Source organism: Ranitomeya imitator, chromosome 2, assembly GCF_032444005.1.
Source record: "Ranitomeya imitator isolate aRanImi1 chromosome 2, aRanImi1.pri, whole genome shotgun sequence".
NCBI classification, from domain to species: domain Eukaryota; kingdom Metazoa; phylum Chordata; class Amphibia; order Anura; family Dendrobatidae; genus Ranitomeya; species Ranitomeya imitator.
In genome coordinates this window covers 361952440-361973465 of record NC_091283.1, presented here as the reverse complement: position 1 = coordinate 361973465, position 21026 = coordinate 361952440, and the positions used below count along the sequence as shown (strand labels likewise).

Genomic DNA, 21026 nt, shown 5'->3' with positions numbered 1-21026 from the left:
GAGCAGTGTGTTGGTCTATGAGAGTAGTATGCTCACACTCACGCTGATGCACACTCATGCTCATACTCACGCTCACACGCTGACGCTCACACTCACATGCTAACACGCTCACAGGATGACGCTCACACACTGACAATCACACACTGACGCTCACGTTCACACTCTCACAATCAGCCCGACACCGCCATAACTAAGCCTATAAGTAAACACAAACACACACAAACCTACGCACACATGGTCACCAGCCTATGTAGGAGCGTTAACAGAACGAACGTACATAGGCTGTAATCAGACAGCAACTGTTAATTTTAAAGAAAAAAAAGGTGTGGGCTCCCGCGTAATCTTAATAACCAGCAGAGGGAAAGCCAACGGCTGGGGGCAAATGTTTATAGCTTGGGAAGGGGATAATACCCATGGAGCTTCCCAGGCTATTAATATCAGTTCACAGCTGTACACTTAGCCTTTACTGGCTATTAAAATGGGGTCCTCTACAAAAAATGATGTGGGGTCCCCCTATAATTAATAGCCAGGAAAGGCTATGCAGACAGCTGCGGGCTGATATTAATAGCCTAGGAAGGGGCCATGGATATTGGCCTCACCCAGGCTAAAAACATCAGCTCTCAGCATCTTATAGATGTGCCAATTCTGGCACTTAGCGGCGCTCGGCCCACTTGCCCTCTAGCGGTGGCAAGTGGGATAATTTTTGTGTGGTTGATGTCATCTTTGTATTGTCGGGTGACATCAAGCCCACGGCTTAGTAATGGAGAGGCATCTATAAGACACCTATCCATTACTAATCCTATAGTTATATGGTAAATAAACACACAGCCAGAATAAAGTCCTTTATTAATCTTAATTAACCATACTTACCGAATGCCTAATCCCTGACTCACTCATCTCCTGCAACAAAAATAAAATAATAAGCCACAAATATTCCTCATTTGTCCGACGAGAAGATAATCCATAATGTCCCACGACGATCCTGATCACTTTGAGAGCAGTCACATCAGTGATATGACTGCTCTCAAAGACAGCCAGCGACACACTGATAGGAGGTAAGGTAGAGTTCACCAGAGTTCATTAGCTCTGGTGCTCTCCCTTTACGGCACCACTGCTGCATGGGAAAATTCTCACACAGCGATGCCGTGAGAGCACCGAGCTAATGAACTCCGGTGAACTCTCACGGTGATGCAGTGATACACTGCAGAGGCGATCACCTCCTGTCAGTGTATCGCCGGCGGCCGAGTAGAGCGGTCACATCTCCCGATGTGACTGTTCTATACGTGAGGTCGCTGTGGGACATTCTGGATTACCTGGACTATGGCAGATAAGGATTATAGGTTTGTTTATTATTTTACATTATTTCTAGGAGACGAGTGCGTCGGGGATTTGTGTGAGGTGAGTATAATGGGTTTTTATTTTTATGTGAATATGTACTGTATGTAACTTTTTTATCTTTAACTGTGAGCACAGGCACCAGCAGATGATACTACTCTCCCATCAGACATAGCCCAATGGAAGAAGTAGTCTCATCAGCCCGCGCTTGCTTTTTTTACCGCAAGTCATCGCTGCGGGTCACAGTCAGCTGCGGAATTACGCTAACATCTGCCAGCATGATACCGCAGCGCTGTGACCGACAGTGTCGGTGGTAGTATTACCATGGGTGACAGTCACAGCTGCGGGGTAGTGCTGACATCTGCCAGCATGATCTCGCAGCGCTGTGACCGACAGTACCGGCGGTGGCTTTACAGCGGGTGACGGTCACAGTTGCGGGGTAACGCTGATATTTGCCAGCATGATCTCGCAGTGTGCAATGACAGGGTAAAATAAAGCCTACAGGATACGCTGTGGGCTACAACAAAATGGCCACGATCTCCTCCCATAGCTGTGACCTGGACAGCCCAGGAGAGCATGCCCAGGTCACAGCTAATGCAGATACAATGATATAGATAGGCTCGGCATCTGACCACTGATCTATATGCCCAGGGCTGCCGTATTTGCAGAGTGCAAGTGTCGTGCAGCGACTCTTACACTCTTGCAAAGCAAAATGGCAGCCCCCAGTGTCTGCAAAATAAATTACTAAAAAAAAATATATAAATCCTGTGCACTTGAAAATATGTCATAAAATTAAGGAATTTAACATTTTTTTAAAATAATATTAATAATATAAAAATGCGGCACCTTCCTCTTAACCTGATACAAGTGATAATAAGATTGTTGGGTTTTGCTTCCGTGACACTTTGTGCTTTTTGCTAGTGGTAATTTTAGCTTAATTTGTTTTGAATTTATTTATGGAAAAATTTGAAATTTGCCTATATTTTGAAGAATTAGAAAGTTTAAACATTGATATTGTATTCCATTAAAACAAATAGTAATACCACAGAAAATATTGAATAAATAGCACTTATGTAGTTCTACTAAAATATCAAGAGCATTTTTCAAACATCCTTTTATATTTTTAGGACTTTAAAAGGCTTAAAGGGAACCTGTCACCCCGAAAATCGCGGGTGAGGTAAGCCCACCGGCATCAGGGGCTTATCTGCAGCATTCTGTAATGCTGTAGATAAGCCCCCGATATTACCTGAAAGAGGAGAAAAAGATGTTATATTATACTCACCCAGGGGTGGTCCCGCTGCTGGTCAGGTCGGATGGGCGTCTCCGGTCCGCTGCGGTGCCTCCCATCTTCATTACAAGATGTCCTCTTCTGATCTTCAGCCACGGCTCCGGCGCAGGCGTACTTTGCTCTGCCCTCTTGAGGGCAGAGGATAGTACTGCAGTGCGCAGGCGCCGGAAAGGTCAGAGGCCCGTCGCCTGCGCACTGCAGTACTTTGTCTGCCCTCAACAGGGCAGAGCAAAGTACGCCTGCGCCGGAGCCGTGGCTGAAGATCAGAAGAGGATGTCTTGTAATGAAGATGGGAGGCGCCGCAGCGGACCGGAGACGCCCGTTTGACCTGACCAGCAGCGGGACCGCCCCTGGGTGAGTATAATATAACGTCTTTTTCTCCTTTTTCAGGTAATATCGGGGGCTTATCTACAGCATTACAGAATGCTGTAGATAAGCCCCTGATGCCGGTGGGCTTACCTCACCCGCGATTTTCGGGGTGACAGGTTCCCTTTAAACAACCCATTATCATATGTACAAAGAAATTTACAAAACCTATTTTATTCGAAGCTCCATGACAGCACCACGAGAGAGGGGATCCGCCCTTTAAGGACAAGAGACCTACAGACCTAAAAGGGCATCACCTCTCCCATGCATCAATTGGTTTCCTGCCCTTGACGGGTGAACTTCTACAGACATATCTGTCGAAGAAGGAGTTATTCCCAAGCCTGGCCGGATGGTTCAGGCAACGGGGGTCCTGTGCAGAGTCCCTGGAAGCACCACATTGGGCCAGTGGGACTGCACGGTTGTGGACGGAGCAGGTATCCGGAGTACCAGTGGTCTGCCCCGAAGACAGATAAGTATGGTCTGGAGCCGGCTGGTGGTGTCTTCAGGCAGTGGCTGCATGCTGAGGCATGTGTTGTGAGTTCTGTTTTTGGGCTCCCTCTGGTGGTTACTGATGGTACTGGGTGATTTGTGTTCTGCTGTCTCTGGTGTCCACCTGTTCTATTAGGATTTGGGAGTTTCCTATTTAACTGGGCTATCTTGTCATTTCCCCGCCGGCTATCAAGGTTATCAGAGTGTTTTGTTACCTCAGCTTCTGGCTTCAGTAATCTTCAGGACAAGCTAAGTTTTTGATTTTCTTGTTCCACGTTTTGCTTTATTTTTGTCTTGTCCAGCTTGCATATAATTGTTTCTTTGCTGCTGGTTGCTCTAGTGGGCTGTAATTGCTCCTCATGTTCCATGAGTTGGAACATGAGTTCAAGTAATTGCAGGATGGTTTTTTGAAGGGTTTTTTGCTGACCGCGCAGTTTACTTTTGTATCCTCTGCTATCTAGTTTTAGCGGGCCTCATTTTGCTGAATCTGTTTTCATACTGTGTATGTGCCTTCCTCTCATTTCACCGTCATTATATGTGGGGGGCTGCTATTTCTGTGGGGTATTTCTCTGGAGGCAAGAGAGGTCTGTGTTTCTTCTAATAGGGGAAGTTAGATCTTCGGCTGGTGCGAGACGTCTAGGATGAACGTAGGCACGTTCCCCGGCTATTGTTATTTGTGTGTTCAGGTTTAGGGTCGCGGTCAGCTCAGGTTCCATCACCCTAGAGCTCGTTGGTGCTTGTCCTTTTGTGATTCCCTGCCATTGGAATCATGACAGTATAGCCGGCCAAAATGTTTGGGCTGAAGTAGGAGGAAAAGTAGTCTGAGGAAGTTTTTTTTTTTTTTTTTTTTTCTCCTCTGAGGTTGCTGCCTAGCCTTAATTGCAGCCTGGCTGATTTTTTTTTTTTCCTCCTCTTAATCCTTGAATGGCTCTGACCTTAGCTGTTTATCATGGACGTCCAGAGTTTAGCTTCCAGCTTGAATAATCTTGCTGCTAAGGTTCAAAATATACAAGATTTTGTTGTACATGCTCCTATGTCTGAACCTAGAATTCCTATTCCAGAGTTCTTTGCTGGAGATAGATCTAGTTTTCTGAATTTTAGGAACAATTGCAAGCTGTTCCTTTCTTTGAAATCTCGCTCTTCTGGAGACCCTGCTCAGCAGGTTAAGATTATTATATCTTTCCTGCGGGGTGACCCTCAAAATTGGGCATTTGCATTGGCACCAGGGGATCCTGCGTTGCTTAATGTGGATGCGTTTTTTCTGACATTGGGTTTGCTCTATGAGGAACCTAACCAGGAGATTCAGGCTGAAAGAGCTTTATTAGCTCTCTCTCAGGGGCAAGATGAAGCAGAAATATATTGTCAAAAATTTCGGAAATGGTCAGTGCTTACTCAGTGGAATGAGTTCGCCCTGGCTGCAAAGTTCAGAGATGGCCTTTCTGAGGCCATTAAAGATGTTATGGTGGGGTTCCCTGCGCCTACGGGTCTGAATGAGTCTATGACTATGGCTATTCAGATTGATCGGCATTTACGGGAGCGCAAACCTGTGCACCATTTGGCGGTGTCTTCTGAACAGGCACTTGAGACAATGCAATGTGATAGAGTTCAGTCTAGAAGTGAACGGCAAAACTATAGGCGGAAAAATGGGTTGTGCTTTTATTGTGGTGATTCAGCTCATGTTATATCAGCATGCTCTAAATGCACAAAAAAGGTTGATAAGTCTGTTGCCATTAGTACGTTACAGTCTAAGTTAATTCTGTCTGTGACTCTGATTTGCTCATTATCATCCATTTCCGTCGATGCCTATGTAGATTCAGGCGCTGCCCTGAGTCTTATGGATTGGTCATTTGCCAAGCGATGTGGGTTTAGTCTTGAGCCTCTGGAAGTCCCTATTCCTTTGAAGGGAATTGACTCTACACCTTTAGCTATGAATAAACCTCAGTACTGGACACAAGTGACCATGCGTATGACTCCCGTTCATCAGGAGGTGATTCGCTTCCTGGTATTGTATAATTTACATGATGTTCTAGTACTTGGTCTGCCATGGTTACAAACTCATAATCCAGTCCATTACTGGAAAACCGCATTTAATACGCCTGAGGGTCATTTTGAGTATTTGGTAATGCCTTTCGGACTTTCTAATGCTCCTTCAGTCTTCCAGTCCTTTATGCACGATATTTTCCGTGAATATCTGGATAAATTTATGATTGTGTATTTGGATGATATTTTGGTTTTTTCTGATGACTGGGAGTCTCATGTTCAGCAGGTCAGGAAGGTGTTTCAGGTCCTGCGGGCTAATTCCTTGTTTGTAAAGGACTCAAAGTGTCTCTTTGGAGTCCAGAAGATTTCTTTCTTGGGGTATATTTTTTCCCCTTCTACTATTGAGATGGATCCCGTCAAGGTTCGGGCTATTTGTGACTGGACGCAGCCTGCATCTCTTAAGAGTCTGCAGAAGTTCTTGGGCTTTGCTAATTTCTATCGTCGTTTTATAACTAATTTTTCTAGTGTTGTTAAGCCTTTGACGGATTTGACTAAGAAGGGTGCTGATTTTGCTGATTGGTCTCCTGCGGCTGTGGAGGCCTTTCAGGAACTTAAACGCCGGTTTTCTTCTGCTCCTGTGTTGCGTCAGCCTGATGTTTCGCTTCCTTTCCAAGTTGAGGTTGATGCTTCCGAGATTGGAGCGGGGGCGGTTTTGTCACAGAGAAGCTCCGATTGCTCGGTGATGAAGCCATGTGCGTTCTTTTCTAGAAAACTTTCGCCCGCTGAGCAGAATTATGATGTGGGTAATCGGGAACTTTTGGCCATGAAGTGGGCATTTGAGGAGTGGCGTCATTGGCTGGAGGGTGCTACACATCGTGTGGTGGTCTTGACTGATCACAAAAATCTGATTTACCTTGAGTCTGCCAGGCGTCTGAATCCTAGACAGGCTCGTTGGTCACTGTTTTTCTCTCGTTTCAATTTTGTGGTTTCATACCTGCCAGGTTCAAAGAATGTGAAGGCGGATGCTCTTTCTAGGAGTTTTGTGCCTGACTCCCCTGGAAATTCTGAGCCCACTGGTATCCTTAGGGATGGGGTGATTTTGTCGGCCGTCTTCCCAGACTTGCGACGTGCTTTGCAGGAGTTTCAGACGGGTAAACCTGATCGTTGTCCGCCTGAGAGACTGTTTGTTCCGGATAGTTGGACCAGTAGAGTCATCTCCGAGGTCCATTCTTCTGCGTTGGCAGGTCATCCTGGAATATTTGGTACTAGAGACTTGGTGGCCAGGTCTTTTTGGTGGCCTTCCTTGTCGAGGGATGTGCGTTCTTTTGTGCAGTCTTGTGAGGTTTGTGCTCGGGCTAAGCCTTGCTGTTCTCGAGCCAGTGGATTGTTGTCACCTTTGCCTATCCCGAAGAGGCCTTGGACGCACATTTCCATGGACTTTATTTCGGATCTCCCTGTCTCTCAAAAAATGTCCGTTATCTGGGTTGTGTGTGACCGCTTTTCTAAGATGGTTCATCTGGTACCCTTGCCTAAGTTGCCTTCCTCCTCTGAGTTGGTCCCTCTGTTTTTCCAGAACGTGGTTCGTTTGCATGGGATTCCGGAGAACATCGTTTCTGACAGGGGATCCCAGTTTGTGTCTAGATTTTGGCGGACGTTCTGTGCTAAGATGGACATTGATTTGTCCTTTTCGTCTGCATTCCATCCTCAGACGAATGGCCAGACGGAGCGAACTAATCAGACCTTGGAAACTTATTTGAGGTGTTTTGTTTCTGCTGATCAGGATGACTGGGTTACCTTTTTGCCGCTGGCCGAGTTTGCCCTTAATAATCGGGCTAGTTCTGCTACCTTGGTTTCTCCTTTCTTTTGTAATTCGGGGTTTCATCCTCGTTTTTCCTCTGGTCAGGTGGAGCCTTCTGATTGTCCTGGAGTGGACATGGTGGTGGATGGGTTGCATCGGATTTGGAGTCATGTGGTGGACAATTTGAAGTTGTCCCAGGAGAAGGCTCAGCAGTTTGCTAATCGCCGTCGCCGCGTGGGTCCTCGACTTCGTGTTGGGGACTTGGTGTGGTTGTCTTCTCGTTTTGTTCCTATGAAGGTCTCTTCTCCTAAGTTCAAGCCTCGGTTCATCGGTCCTTATAGGATCTTGGAAATTCTTAACCCTGTGTCGTTTCGTTTGGATCTCCCGGCATCGTTTGCTATTCATAATGTGTTCCATCGGTCGTTGTTGCGGAGGTATGAGGTACCTGTTGTTCCTTCGCTTGAGCCTCCTGCTCCGGTGCTGGTGGAGGGAGAATTGGAGTATGTTGTAGAGAAGATCTTGGATTCTCGTGTTTCCAGACGGAAACTCCAATATTTGGTCAAGTGGAAGGGTTATGGTCAGGAGGATAATTCTTGGGTGGTTGCCTCTGATGTTCATGCTGATGATTTGGTCCGCGCTTTTCATAGGGCTCATCCTGGTCGCCCTGGTGGTTCTCGTGAGGGTTCGGTGACCCCTCCTCAAGGGGGGGGTACTGTTGTGAGTTCTGTTTTTGGGCTCCCTCTGGTGGTTACTGATGGTACTGGGTGATTTGTGTTCTGCTGTCTCTGGTGTCCACCTGTTCTATTAGGATTTGGGAGTTTCCTATTTAACCGGGCTTTCTTGTCATTTCCCCACCAGGCTATCAAGGTTATCAGAGTGTTTTGTTACCTCAGCTTCTGGCTTCAGTAATCTTCAGGACAAGCTAAGTTTTTGATTTTCTTGTTCCACGTTTTGCTTTATTTTTGTCTTGTCCAGCTTGCACATAATTGTTTCTTTGCTGCTGGTTGCTCTAGTGGGCTGTAATTGCTCCTCATGTTCCATGAGTTGGAACATGAGTTCAAGTAATTGCAGGATGGTTTTTTGAAGGGTTTTTTGCTGACCGCGCAGTTTACTTTTGTATCCTCTGCTATCTAGTTTTAGCGGGCCTCATTTTGCTGAATCTGTTTTCATACTGTGTATGTGCCTTCCTCTCATTTCACCGTCATTATATGTGGGGGGCTGCTATTTCTGTGGGGTATTTCTCTGGAGGCAAGAGAGGTCTGTGTTTCTTCTAATAGGGGAAGTTAGATCTTCGGCTGGTGCGAGACGTCTAGGATCAACGTAGGCACGTTCCCCGGCTATTGTTATTTGTGTGTTCAGGTTTAGGGTCGCGGTCAGCTCAGGTTCCATCACCCTAGAGCTCGTTGGTGCTTGTCCTTTTGTGATTCCCTGCCATTGGAATCATGACAGGCATGCTCCTACGATGCGTCCGGGGTGGGCCCTGGTGATGCACTCGGGGCAGGCCCATTGGACGCGTCCTGGGTGGGTCCTGGTGACGCGGCCCAAAGGCGCCCCACATGGGCTGGTATCAGGTGGGGTCCGCCCGGAGGGATCCATTTTGTAGGAGAGCCTTACAGTGGGACATCTTGCTTAATGACAGTTCTCTTAGGGGGAACCTGTAAGGTATAACATCTATATCCCCATCCTCAATACAGTGCCTTGTGTGGTGGCTGGATTTCTCTAATCTATCCAGGTGGGTTCCCTGGGTGAATCATATATTTCAAGTACTGACTACAGACGCTAGCCCTACGGTTGGGGGGCCCATCTTGGTGAGATCATTGCCCAAGTGGGGACCCTATTCACACTCTTAATGGAAGTGGCAGATGGGATATTCAACATAGCAGATAACCATTTCCTGTCATTAACAGCTCTTCACATAAGAGGAACAGAGAACATCAGAGGGGACTTTTTGAGTCGCAAACAACTCAGGAAGGGAGAGTGGGTGCTTTATCAGGCCATCTTCAGGCAGATTGTAGAGATGTGGGGTGGACATGTCTGGACATAAAGCTCTTCACCACCAGGGGGAACAGGAAGGTAGAAAAGTTCTGTTCTCTTGGCCCCAGAAAAGATCCACTGGTGGTGGATGCCTTCCTTGTCTGGTGGGACTTCATTCTGGTTTATGCCTTCCCTCCGTTAGCCCTGTTGTCATTGGTAGTTAGGAAGGTCAGAGAGGACAAGGCAAGGATTATTGTAATTGCCTCCATTTGGTCCAAAAGGCGATGTTTTTCGTGGCTGAGGACTATGTCAATCACCAATCCATGGTTATTACCGGAGCTCCCAGATCTCCTTCCTCAAGGGCCAGTCTGCCATCCAAGAGTGTCCAGCCTACATCTGACAGCATGGAATTTGAGAGGGCATTGTTGAGGGAAAAAGGGTTTTCTTCTAATCTGATAGCCATTCTACTAAGGAGCAGGAAAGTGTCCACCACCAAAATTTACACCAGAACCTGGAAGAAGTTTATGTCCACCTCAAATTCAAAAATTTTTTTGGGGAGGGGGAGTCCTAGTAAGTCAGATTTTGGAGTTCCTATAAAATGGTCTTGAGATAGGACTATCCACTAAAACTCTCCAAGTCTAGATATCTGCTCTGGGGACCCTGTTTAGTTATGATCTAGCAGGGAATTATTGGGTAGCTAGATTTATTAAGGCATCAGCTAGATCTAGACCCATGCTTAAAGCGAGGATAATGCCATGGGACCTTAACCTAGTGCTAACCGCTATGACAGAATCTCTTTTTAAGCCCATTGAGTCAGCCCCAATAAAGATTCTTTCCCTTAAAGCAGCCCTTCTCATAGCATTGACATCTGCCCGAGGGGTTAGTGATATTCAGTCCATTCCAGACTTCCAATATACACCCAGTACTTGGAGGGTAGAGTTTTCTTGAAGCCAGATCCATCTTACCTACCAAAGGTAGCTTCAAAATTCCATAGGTTACAGGAGATAGTTCTTCCTTCCCAACGCTAAGAATTGGAAGGAGGAGAAGCTCTATTCGCTAGATGTATTAGAATAGATGTCAGTTATTAATCCTTGGAAAAGGGATAATTCTTTATTCGTGTCCATCCAGGGTGCCAGGAAGGGACTTAAAATTTCAAGAGGCACTTTAGCTAGGTGAATCATTTCATTAGCTTATACATCAAGTGGTAAGGCAGCATCAGAAGGTTTGAGGGCGCACTCCACATGGGCTGACTCCTGACTGAGAAGATGGGAGGTTTCGAGTGAGTAAATATGCAAGGCAACTACACGGTCTTCTCCTTCCACTTTTTATAGACATTATATGCTTGATCTAGATGCTTTAGGCTGTGGTCCCTCCCTAAATTCTTACCTCTCTGTAATTCTCTCATAGTGCTGTCATGGGGGATCGAATAAACAGGACTTTTTGAAGCCCATGACAGCACCCTTGTATTCCCTCCCGTCACATGTGCGTGAACACTTCTTCATTGTACATAATCACGTTTGAGAAATTAGTTTGTTTGGATTGGCATATATTTTACAATTAACCATGGGAAAGTCCTCTCATGCTCTGTAATCCAACTGATGCGAGGGAGAGGTGTCGCCCTTTTATGTCTGTAGATTTCCTGTCCTTGAAGGGTAGATCCCCTGTTTCATGGTGCTGTCATGGGCTCCAAAAAATCCCATTACCAGTAAGTAACTAAGACTTTTTGGGGACCAAATCACATTTTTAGTTATTTTTTAGGGCCTATATTGTAGAAAATTGCACTCCTCATAGCATCATAAACCATATTCAGGAAATGTACACCTAAAGGATTATCACAATAAATATTTATATAGCTTCATTTTTAAAAAATTTTAAAAGGGGAAATCGAAAAAAATGGACACCACAAAATATTTTGCAGCTTCTCCTAAATAATAATAAATATCATACTGTTTGGGCACATGACATGGCTCAGAAGGAAAGGTATGCCATTTGGCATTGGGAATACATATTTTGCTTGAATATTTGGGGAGGGCCATTTGCAGATCACCTAAAGTGCTTCATCTTAAGGGGTAGTGACTATTTTCACTCCACGGATATTCTCTGTAAACTAGCATACACTGGATGTTGGAGAATGAAAATTGCAAATATGCCATTTTTTTGCCCAATAAGTGGTGCCCAGCTTGTGCTTCTGGGGACACGCACACTGTAAATGTTTAAGTGGGTTCTTCTCGTTACTGCAATGCTAAACATGGAAGCTAACAGACTTTGGGCACACTGTAAGGCTCAGGATCGAGGGGGATATTTAGCTTTGAGACTGCAGATTTTCCTGAATTGATTTACGGAAGCCATATTGCTTTTAAAACTCTATTGATAGATTTTTAACTGTTTTTGTCTTAGCAAATAATTGAATTTTTCTACATAACTTACAATTTCTTTAGGTATTTTCAAAATGTTATAAAAATATAATTCATCATAATTTATTTAAAAATAATCTTTATTCTTGGCAGATGACTTTAACGGGAGATCAGAGGGACAATTGGCATCTACAATTTTTAAATCAGATGACCTTGATAGCATTCAAGATGTAACTGATGTCAATGCCACTATTCCAGATATACCGTCATCCTTTCACAGCAAAGATCTATCATTTGATCCTTTTAGACATTTGCTATCTTTTGATTCATCACAGACAATTAAGAAAAATAAAATTCACAAAAGAGGAGTTAAATATTATAGTGCTCTGACAGCAAACAAGCAAATTTCAAGTTTAGAATATGAACAAAGTTTTTCCCTCAAAACTTCTTGTGTTACACAACCAAAAATTCACACAGAGGAGAAAGGATTTTCTTCGTCAGAGAGTGGGAAATATTTTAACCATAAATTGGAGCATGTTGGACAAAAGCGAGTTCACACAGGGGAGAAGCCATATTCATGTTCAGAATGTGGGAAATGTTTTGCAAACAAATCACAATTTGATACACATCAGAGAACTCACACAGGGGAGAAACCTTTTTCATGTTCAGAATGTGAGAAATGTTTTGCAGATAAATCAAATCTTGCTAGACATCAGAGATGTCATACAGGGGAGAAGACATTTGAATGTTCAGAATGTGAAAAATATTTTGCTGATAAATCATATCTTGTTGCACATCAGAAAAATCACTCAGTGGAGAAGCCATTTTCATGTTCAGAATGTGGGAAATGTTTTGCACACAAATCACAATTTGATATACATCAGAGAACTCACACAGGGGAGAAACCTTTTTCATGTTCAGAATGTGATAAATGCTTTGCAGATAAATCAAATCTTGTTAGACATCAGAGAAGTCATACAGGGGAGAAGCCATTTGAATGTTCAGAATGTGAGAAATATTTTGCTGATAAATCATATCTTGTTGCACATCAGAAAAGTCACTCAGGGGAGAAGCCATTTTCATGTTCAGAATGTAATAAATGTTTTACATTTAAATCACATTTAGTTACACATCAAAAAACTCACACAGGGGAGAAACCATTTTCATGTTCGGATTGTGGGAAATGTTTTGCAGATAAAGCCTATTTTGTTAAACATCACAGAAGTCATACAGGGGAAAAGCCATTTTCATGTTCAGAATGTGGGAAATGTTTTGCAGATAAATCATATCTTGTTTCACATCAGAGAAGTCACACAGGGGAGAAGCCATTTTCATGTTCAGAATGTGGTAAATGTTTTGCATATAAATCAATTCTTGTTACACATCAGAGAAGTCACACAGGGGAGAAACCATTTTCATGTTCAGAATGTGGGAAATGTTTTGCAAAGAAATCAAATTTTCTTAGACATCAGCGAACTCACACAAAGTAGAAACAAATGTTCACGTTCAGAAATATTTTACCAACAAAAGAGGTATTAATAAACACCAAATATCACACAAAGGGAAAAGTCATTCTCATACCTAGGCCAGAAATGCTTTGCTCAAAAATCAATTTTTTTGTTGACCACAAAGGAAAACTCACACAGAGAGAAATCATATATTTTTGACAAACTGTACAATAACAAATAAGAAAATGAGAAAGCAAGTGAGAACTTACATTTGAATAACAATAAACACAGTTACTAATATGCCTCTTACCATATCTTAAAAGCATATTAAATGCAATATTCCGCCGTCATTGAATATTTCTCCGTTATATATTTTCAGTGGGTATGGAAGATATTCATACCCCTTTGAATTTTTCACTCTTTGTTTCATTGCAGCCACTTGGTAAATTCAAAAAAGTAATTTTTTTTTCCCATTAATGTACACTCTGCACCCCATCTTCACTGAAAAAAAAAAACAGAAATGTAGTCATTTTTGCAAATTTATTAAAAAAGAAAATCTGAAATATCACATGGTCGTAAGTATTCAGACCATTTGCTCAGTATTAAGTAGAAGCATCCTTTTGAATTAGAACAGCCACGAGTCTTCTTGGGAATGATGCAACTAGTTTTTCACACCTGGATTTGGGGATCTTCTCCAGTTCTGTCAGGTTAAATGGTGAATGTTGGTGGATAGCCATTTTCAGGTCTCTCCAGAGATGTTCAATTGGGTTTAGGTCAGGGCTCTGGCTGGAAAAGTCAAGAATGGTCACAGAGTTGTTCTGAAGCCACTCCTTTGTTATTTTAGCTGTGTGCTTAGGTTCATTGTCTTGTTGGAAGGTGAACCTTCGAGGTCCAGAGCACCCTGGAAGAGGTTTTAATCCAGGATATCTCTGTACTTGAGCGCATTCATGTTTCCTTCAGTGACAACCAGTCGTCATGTCCCTGCAGCTGAAAAACACCCCATACCATGATGCTGCCACCACGTTTCACTGTTGGGATTGTAGTGGGCAGGTTATGAGCAGTGCCTGCTTTTCTCCACACATACCACTTAGAATTATCACCAAAAAGGTCTATCTTCATCTCATCAGACCAGAGAATCTTATTTCTCATAGTCTGAGAATCCTTCATGTGTTTTTTAGCAAACTCTACACAGGCTTTCATATGTCTTTCACTGAGGAGATAAATATGTTGAAAGTAAGCACAACTACAGAATGATGCTCAAGTAGGTTCCCAAACTGTGCTTTACTTGTAGAATAAACTTGGCACACAAGAAATTGCTTAGGTAGAAATTTAATGTAATCCACGAGTTGTAGTAAAAGATATAGATCCAAACGTTTCGGTCAATCGGACATTCCTCAGTGTACCGACTGCAAAGTGGAATATTGGTATATATGATAGCCAATGTTGTCCACTATCCATAAAGGCTATTTCTCTAGTCACCTTCCACGACAGTCACCTTGGAGGATGTCTCCCCGCTCTATTGGGGGACAGGAACACAAAGAGGTTAAATAATCCTCCCCTTCCTGCTATCTCCAGTGTTTTTCCTGTCCCCCAGTGGGGCATGAAGAGGTCCTGCAGGTGCTGTCATGGCCGGTGAATGGAGCACCTGAATTCTTCTTACCACGGGCAGCCGAGGTTGAGCGGTGATCCTCTCCTCCTCCATGTGCTGCGTTCCGTCTCCATCACTGCAGTGGACTCGGACCTTCCTTCCCGCACCTGTCAGGGGCAAAGCGGGGCGGTGACGTGCTGCCGGGGTCCTCGCTGAGCTCCCCAGCGTCCTCCCTCTTCGGCGTCCGTGTGGAGTTCTGGGTTCGCGTGCGCCGGATGTGACTTCAGCGCACTTTCGTTTTGCGGCCTGGGGGTCCGCGCTGGAATGCACGCTGTCTCCTGTGTCCCATGAGGTCAGTGGCCACCAGGGGGAATCGCCGACAGGATAGGGTCGTCTCAAGCCTCCTTGTGGACCGAAGGGGGAGGAGCACATGATATCGCTGGGGACCTCGATACCTTCATATCCTGGTCTGGGCCTCCAGGTAAGACGCTGTCCCCCTGTCTCTCTGTGACTGTATACAGCTTGACCAGGGACGGCGACAAACCCTCTGCTTCATCTGCAGATCCCAGCATTCACCCTCCTGCCGTGAGTAGCTGGGCTGGTCCATTTAATGTTCAGGCATGTTTGAATGGGTTACTTAGTATACCTCTCTCTCTTCTAGGGAGAAAAGGTCTCTGCCCCAAAAAGTAAACCTAGCCGCAAGTGTTGTGTTTGTGGCTCCCGACTTCCCTCCGCCTATAAGAAGACCCTGTGTCAACCCTGTACGGATGATATATTACGTGCTGAAGAGCCCTCCCTCCTGGACAGCTTTAAAAGCTTGATTAAACAGGAGGCACAATCCTCTATGGCGGCCTTCTCCCAACCTCAAGTGTTGTATCCTCCACCTCCTAAAAAGAGGAAGATGGCCCCAGTTAATACTGATTCGGGTGGGTTCCATTCCTCTGAGGCAGACGATAATTGGGAGAATGAGGGCTCCACATCCACCCCTAAAGCTGATGGGAAAAATTATTACTTTTCCTCTGAGGATATGGATGAGCTGGTCTCCATAGTAAGAAGCACCATGGGGGTTGAGGAAGTGGAGGAAAAACATTCCGTGCAGGATGTAATGTTTGGGGGCCTGAAACCCAAGCCTAAAAAAGGGTTCCCTATACATGAAAATGTTCAGAATCTCATTTTCCAGGAGTGGGCTTACCCAGAGAAGGGCCTTAGTGTCCCTTCAGACTTTAAAAAACAGTTTCCCTTAGAGGGTGATAATTCTATTTGGGAGGTTCCCAAAGTGGACGTTCAGGTCTCTAAAGTCACCAAAAAGACGTCTCTCCCATTTGAGGACTCTTCTCAATTAAAAGATCCAATGGATCGAAAAATAGAGAGCCACCTAAAGAAGTCCTGGGAGTCCTGTTGTGAATTCTGTGGCAGAGCTCCCTCCTGTGGTCACAAGTGGTACTTCGGCTGATTCTCTCTGTGAGCTTCCGTTGGTGGAGGAAAGTGGTACTGCGGCTTCTGAGTTTCCTTCCTCAGGTGATGTGGTGAAGTCGTTAGGTGCTGCTCTATTTAACTCCACCTAGTGCTTTGATCCTGGCCTCCAGTCAATGTTCTAGTATTGGACCTGTTTCCTCCTGGATCGTTCCTGTGGCCTGCTGCTCTGCATAGCTAAGTTCTGCTTTGCTATTTTGTTTGCTGTTTTTTTCTGTCCAGCTTGTCTATTTGTTTTTTCCTGCTGGCTGGAAGCTCTGGGACGCAGAGGGTGTACCTCCGTGCCGTTAGTTCGGTACGGAGGGTCTTTTTGCCCCCTTTGCGTGGTTTTTGTAGGGTTTTGTGTTGACCGCAAAGTTACCTTTCCTATCCTCGCTCTGTTCAGAAAGTCGGGCCTCACTTTGCTAAATCTATTTCATCTCTACGTTTGTCTTTTCATCTTAACTCACAGTCATTATATGTGGGGGCTGCCTTTTCCTTTGGGGTATTTCTCTGAGGCAAGGTAGGCTTATTTTCTATCTTCAGGCTAGCTAGTTTCTCAGGCTGTGCCGAGTTGCATAGGGAGCGTTAGGCGCAATCCACGGCTGCCTCTAGTGTGGTTGGAGAGGATTAGGGATTGCGGTCAGCAGAGTTCCCACGTCTCAGAGCTCGTTCAATGTTTTTGGGTTATTGTCAGGTCACTGTATGTGCTCTGACCTCTATGACCATTGTGGTACTGAATTACCTTATCATAACAGTACTGGAGGCCCAAAGTACTAATGATTCTCAATAGAGGGAAAAAAGAAGTTCTGAGACCATTTTTTTTTCTCTGCACTGTGTTTTGCCTTTTTTTTCCCCTAGACATTTGGGTGGTTCAGGACACAGGTGTAGCGATGGACATTAAAGGTCTGTCTTCATGTGTGGATCAGCTCACGGCAAGAGTACAAAATATTCAAGACTTTGTGGTTCAGAATTCTATGTTAGAACCGAGAATTCCTATTCCTGATTTGTTTTTTGGAGATAGAACTAAATTTCTGAGTTTCAAAAATAATTGTAAACTATTTCTGGCTTTGAAACCTCGCTCCTCTGGTGACCCAGTTCAACAAGTTAGGATCATTATTTCTTTTTTACGTGGCGACCCTCAGGACTGGGCATTTTCTCTTGCGTCAGGAGATCCTGCATTAAGTAATATCGATGCGTTTTTCCTGGCTCTCGGATTGCTGTACGATGAACCTAATTCAATGGATCAGGCAGAGAAAAATTTTCTGGCTCTGTGTCAGGGTCAGGATGAGATAGAGGTATATTGTCAGAAATTTAGAAAGTGGTCCGTACTCACTCAATGGAATGAAGGTGCGCTCGCAGCTATTTTCAGAAAGGGTCTCTCTGAAGCCCTTAAGGATGTCATGGTGGGATTTCCTATGCCTGCTGGTCTGAATGAGTCTATGTCTTTGGCCATTCAGATCGGTCGACGCTTGCGTGAGCGTAAATCTGTGCACCATTTGGCGGTATTACCTGAGCTTAAACCTGAGCCTATGCAGTGCGATAGGACTTTGACCAGAGTTGAACGGCAAGAACACAGACGTCTGAATGGACTGTGTTTCCACTGTGGTGATTCCACTCATGCTATCTCTGATTGTCCTAAGCGCACTAAGCGGTTCGCTAGGTCTGCCACCATTGGTACAGTACAGTCAAAATTTCTTCTGTCCGTTACCTTGATCTGCTCTTTGTCATCGTATTCTGTCATGGCATTTGTGGATTCAGGCGCTGCCCTGAATTTAATGGACTTGGAGTATGCTAGGCGTTGTGGGTTTTTCTTGGAACCCTTGCAGTGTCCTATTCCATTGAGAGGAATTGATGCTACGCCTTTGGCCAAGAATAAGCCTCAGTACTGGACCCAGCTGACCATGTGCATGGCTCCTGCACATCAGGAGGATATTCGCTTTCTGGTGTTGCATAATCTGCATGATGTGGTCGTGTTGGGGTTGCCATGGCTACAAGTCCATAATCCAGTATTTGATTGGAAATCCATGTCTGTGTCCAGCTGGGGTTGTCAGGGGGTACATGGTGATGTCCCATTTCTGACTATTTCGTCATCCACCCCTTCTGAGGTTCCAGAGTTCTTGTCTGATTACTGGGATGTATTTGATGAGCCCAAGTCCGATACCCTACCTCCGCATAGGGATTGTGATTGTGCTATCGATTTGATTCCTGGTAGTAAATTCCCAAAAGGTCGACTGTTTAATTTATCTGTGCCTGAGCACGCCGCTATGCGGAGTTATGTGAAGGAGTCCTTGGAGAAGGGGCATATTCGCCCGTCATCGTCGCCATTGGGGGCAGGGTTCTTTTTTGTAGCCAAGAAGGATGGTTCGCTGAGACCTTGTATAGATTACCGCCTTCTAAATAAGATCACTGTTAAATTTCAGTACCCCTTGCCGTTGTTATCTGATTTGTTTGCTCGGATTAAGGGGGCTAGTTGGTTCACCAAGATAGATCTTCGTGGTGCGTATAATCTTGTGCGTATTAAGCGAGGCGATGAATGGAAAACTGCATTTAATATGCCCGAGGGCCATTTTGAGTATCTAGTAATGCCATTCGGACTTGCCAATGCTCCATCAGTGTTTCAGTCATTTATGCATGACATCTTCCGAGAGTACCTGGATAAATTCCTGATTGTTTACTTGGATGACATTTTGATCTTCTCGGATGATTGGGAGTCTCATGTGAAGCAGGTCAGAACGGTGTTTCAGGTCCTGCTTGCTAATTCTTTGTTTGTAAAGGGATCAAAGTGTCTCTTTGGTGTTCAGAAGGTTTCATTTTTGGGGTTCATCTTTTCCCCTTCTACTATCGAGATGGACCCTGTTAAGGTCCAAGCCATCCATGATTGGACTCAGCCGACATCGCTGAAAAGTCTGCAAAAGTTCCTGGGCTTTGCTAATTTTTATCGTCGCTTCATCTGCAATTTTTCTAGTATTGCTAAACCATTGACCGATTTGACCAAGAAGGGTGCTGATGTGGTCAATTGGTCTTCTGCTGCTGTGGAAGCTTTTCAAGAGTTGAAGCGTCGTTTTTCTTCTGCCCCTGTGTTGTGTCAACCAGATGTTTCGCTTCCGTTCCAGGTCGAGGTTGATGCTTCTGAGATTGGAGCAGGGGCTGTTTTGTCGCAGAGAAGTTCTGATTGCTCGGTGATGAAACCATGCGCCTTCTTTTCCAGGAAGTTTTCACCTGCTGAGTGAAATTATGATGTGGGCAATCGAGAGTTGCTGGCCATGAAGTGGGCATTCGAGGAGTGGCGTCATTGGCTTGAAGGAGCTAAGCATCGCGTGGTGGTCTTGACTGATCATAAGAACTTGACTTATCTCGAGTCTGCCAAGCGGTTGAATCCTAGACAGGCTTGTTGGTCGCTGTTTTTTGCCCGTTTTGACTTTGTGATTTCGTACCTTCCGGGCTCTAAAAATGTGAAGGCGGATGCTCTGTCTAGGAGTTTTGTGCCCGACTCTCCGGGTTTATCTGAGCCGGCGGGTATCCTCAAAGAGGGAGTAATTGTGTCTGCCATCTCCCCTGATTTACGGCGGGTGCTGCAAAAATTTCAGGCTAATAAACCTGATCGTTGCCCAGCGGAGAAACTGTTTGTCCCTGATAGGTGGACAAATAAAGTTATCTCTGAGGTTCATTGTTCGGTGTTGGCTGGTCATCCTGGAATCTTTGGTACCAGAGAGTTAGTGGCTAGATCCTTTTGGTGGCCATCTCTGTCGCGGGATGTGCGTTCTTTTGTGCAGTCCTGTGGGATTTGTGCTCGGGCTAAGCCCTGCTGTTCTCGTGCCAGTGGGTTGCTTTTGCCCTTGCCGGTCCCGAAGAGGCCTTGGACACATATCTCTATGGATTTTATTTCAGATCTTCCCGTCTCTCAAAAGATGTCAGTCATTTGGGTGGTCTGTGATCGCTTCTCTAAGATGGTCCATTTGGTACCCTTGTCTAAATTACCTTCCTCCTCTGATTTGGTGCCATTGTTCTTCCAGCATGTGGTTCGTTTACATGGCATTCCAGAGAATATCGTTTCTGACAGAGGTTCCCAGTTTGTTTCGAGGTTTTGGCGAGCCTTTTGTGGTAGGATGGGCATTGACTTGTCTTTTTCCTCGGCTTTCCATCCTCAGACTAATGGCCAAACCGAACGAACCAATCAGACCTTGGAAACATATCTGAGATGCTTTGTTTCTGCTGCTCAGCAAAAAAGACTGGGTGTCTTTTTTGCCTTTGGCTGAGTTCGCCCTTAATGATCGGGCCAGCTCGGCTACCTTGGTTTCGCCCTTTTTCTGCAACTCTGGGTTCCATCCTCGTTTCTCTTCAGGGCAGGTTGAGTCTTCGGACTGTCCTGGTGTGGATACTGTGGTGGACAGGTTGCAGCAGATTTGGACTCATGTAGTGGACAATTTGACCTTGTCCCAGGAGAAGGCTCAACGTTTCGCTAATCGCAGACGCTGTGTGGGTCCCCGACTTCGTGTTGGGGATTTGGTTTGGTTATCTTCTCGTCATATTCCTATGAAGGTTTCCTCTCCTAAGTTTAAACCTCGTTTCATTGGTCTGTATAGGATTTCTGAGGTTCTTAATCCTGTGTCTTTTCGTCTGACCCTTCCAGATTCTTTTTCCATACATAACGTATTCCATAGGTCATTGTTGCGGAGATACGTGGCACCTATGGTTCCATCTGTTGATCCTCCTGCCCCGGTTTTGGTGGAGGGGGAGTTGGAGTATATTGTGGAGAAGATTTTGGATTCTCGTGTTTCAAGACGGAAACTCCAGTATCTGGTTAAATGGAAGGGTTATGCTCAGGAAGATAATTCCTGAGTCTTTGCCTCTGATGTCCATGCTCCCGATCTTGTTCGTGCCTTTCATGTGGCTCATCCTGGTCGTCCTGGGGGCTCTGGTGAGGGTTCGGTGACCCCTCCTCAAGGAGGGG

General features: G+C 45.0%; 1 protein-coding gene across 1 annotated transcript in view; it reads left to right on the top strand.

Moving 5' to 3' along the window:
- The window catches only part of LOC138663853 (oocyte zinc finger protein XlCOF22-like), a 54526-nt gene extending 41195 nt beyond the window's left edge, over positions 1-13331 (top strand). The window contains exon 7 of the mRNA XM_069750205.1: positions 11738-13331. Coding sequence (XP_069606306.1) covers positions 11738-13074 — 1337 coding nt within the window. The 3' untranslated portion in view covers positions 13075-13331. The remainder of the gene's footprint in view (positions 1-11737) is intronic.
- Positions 13332-21026: the final 7695 nt, after the last annotated feature.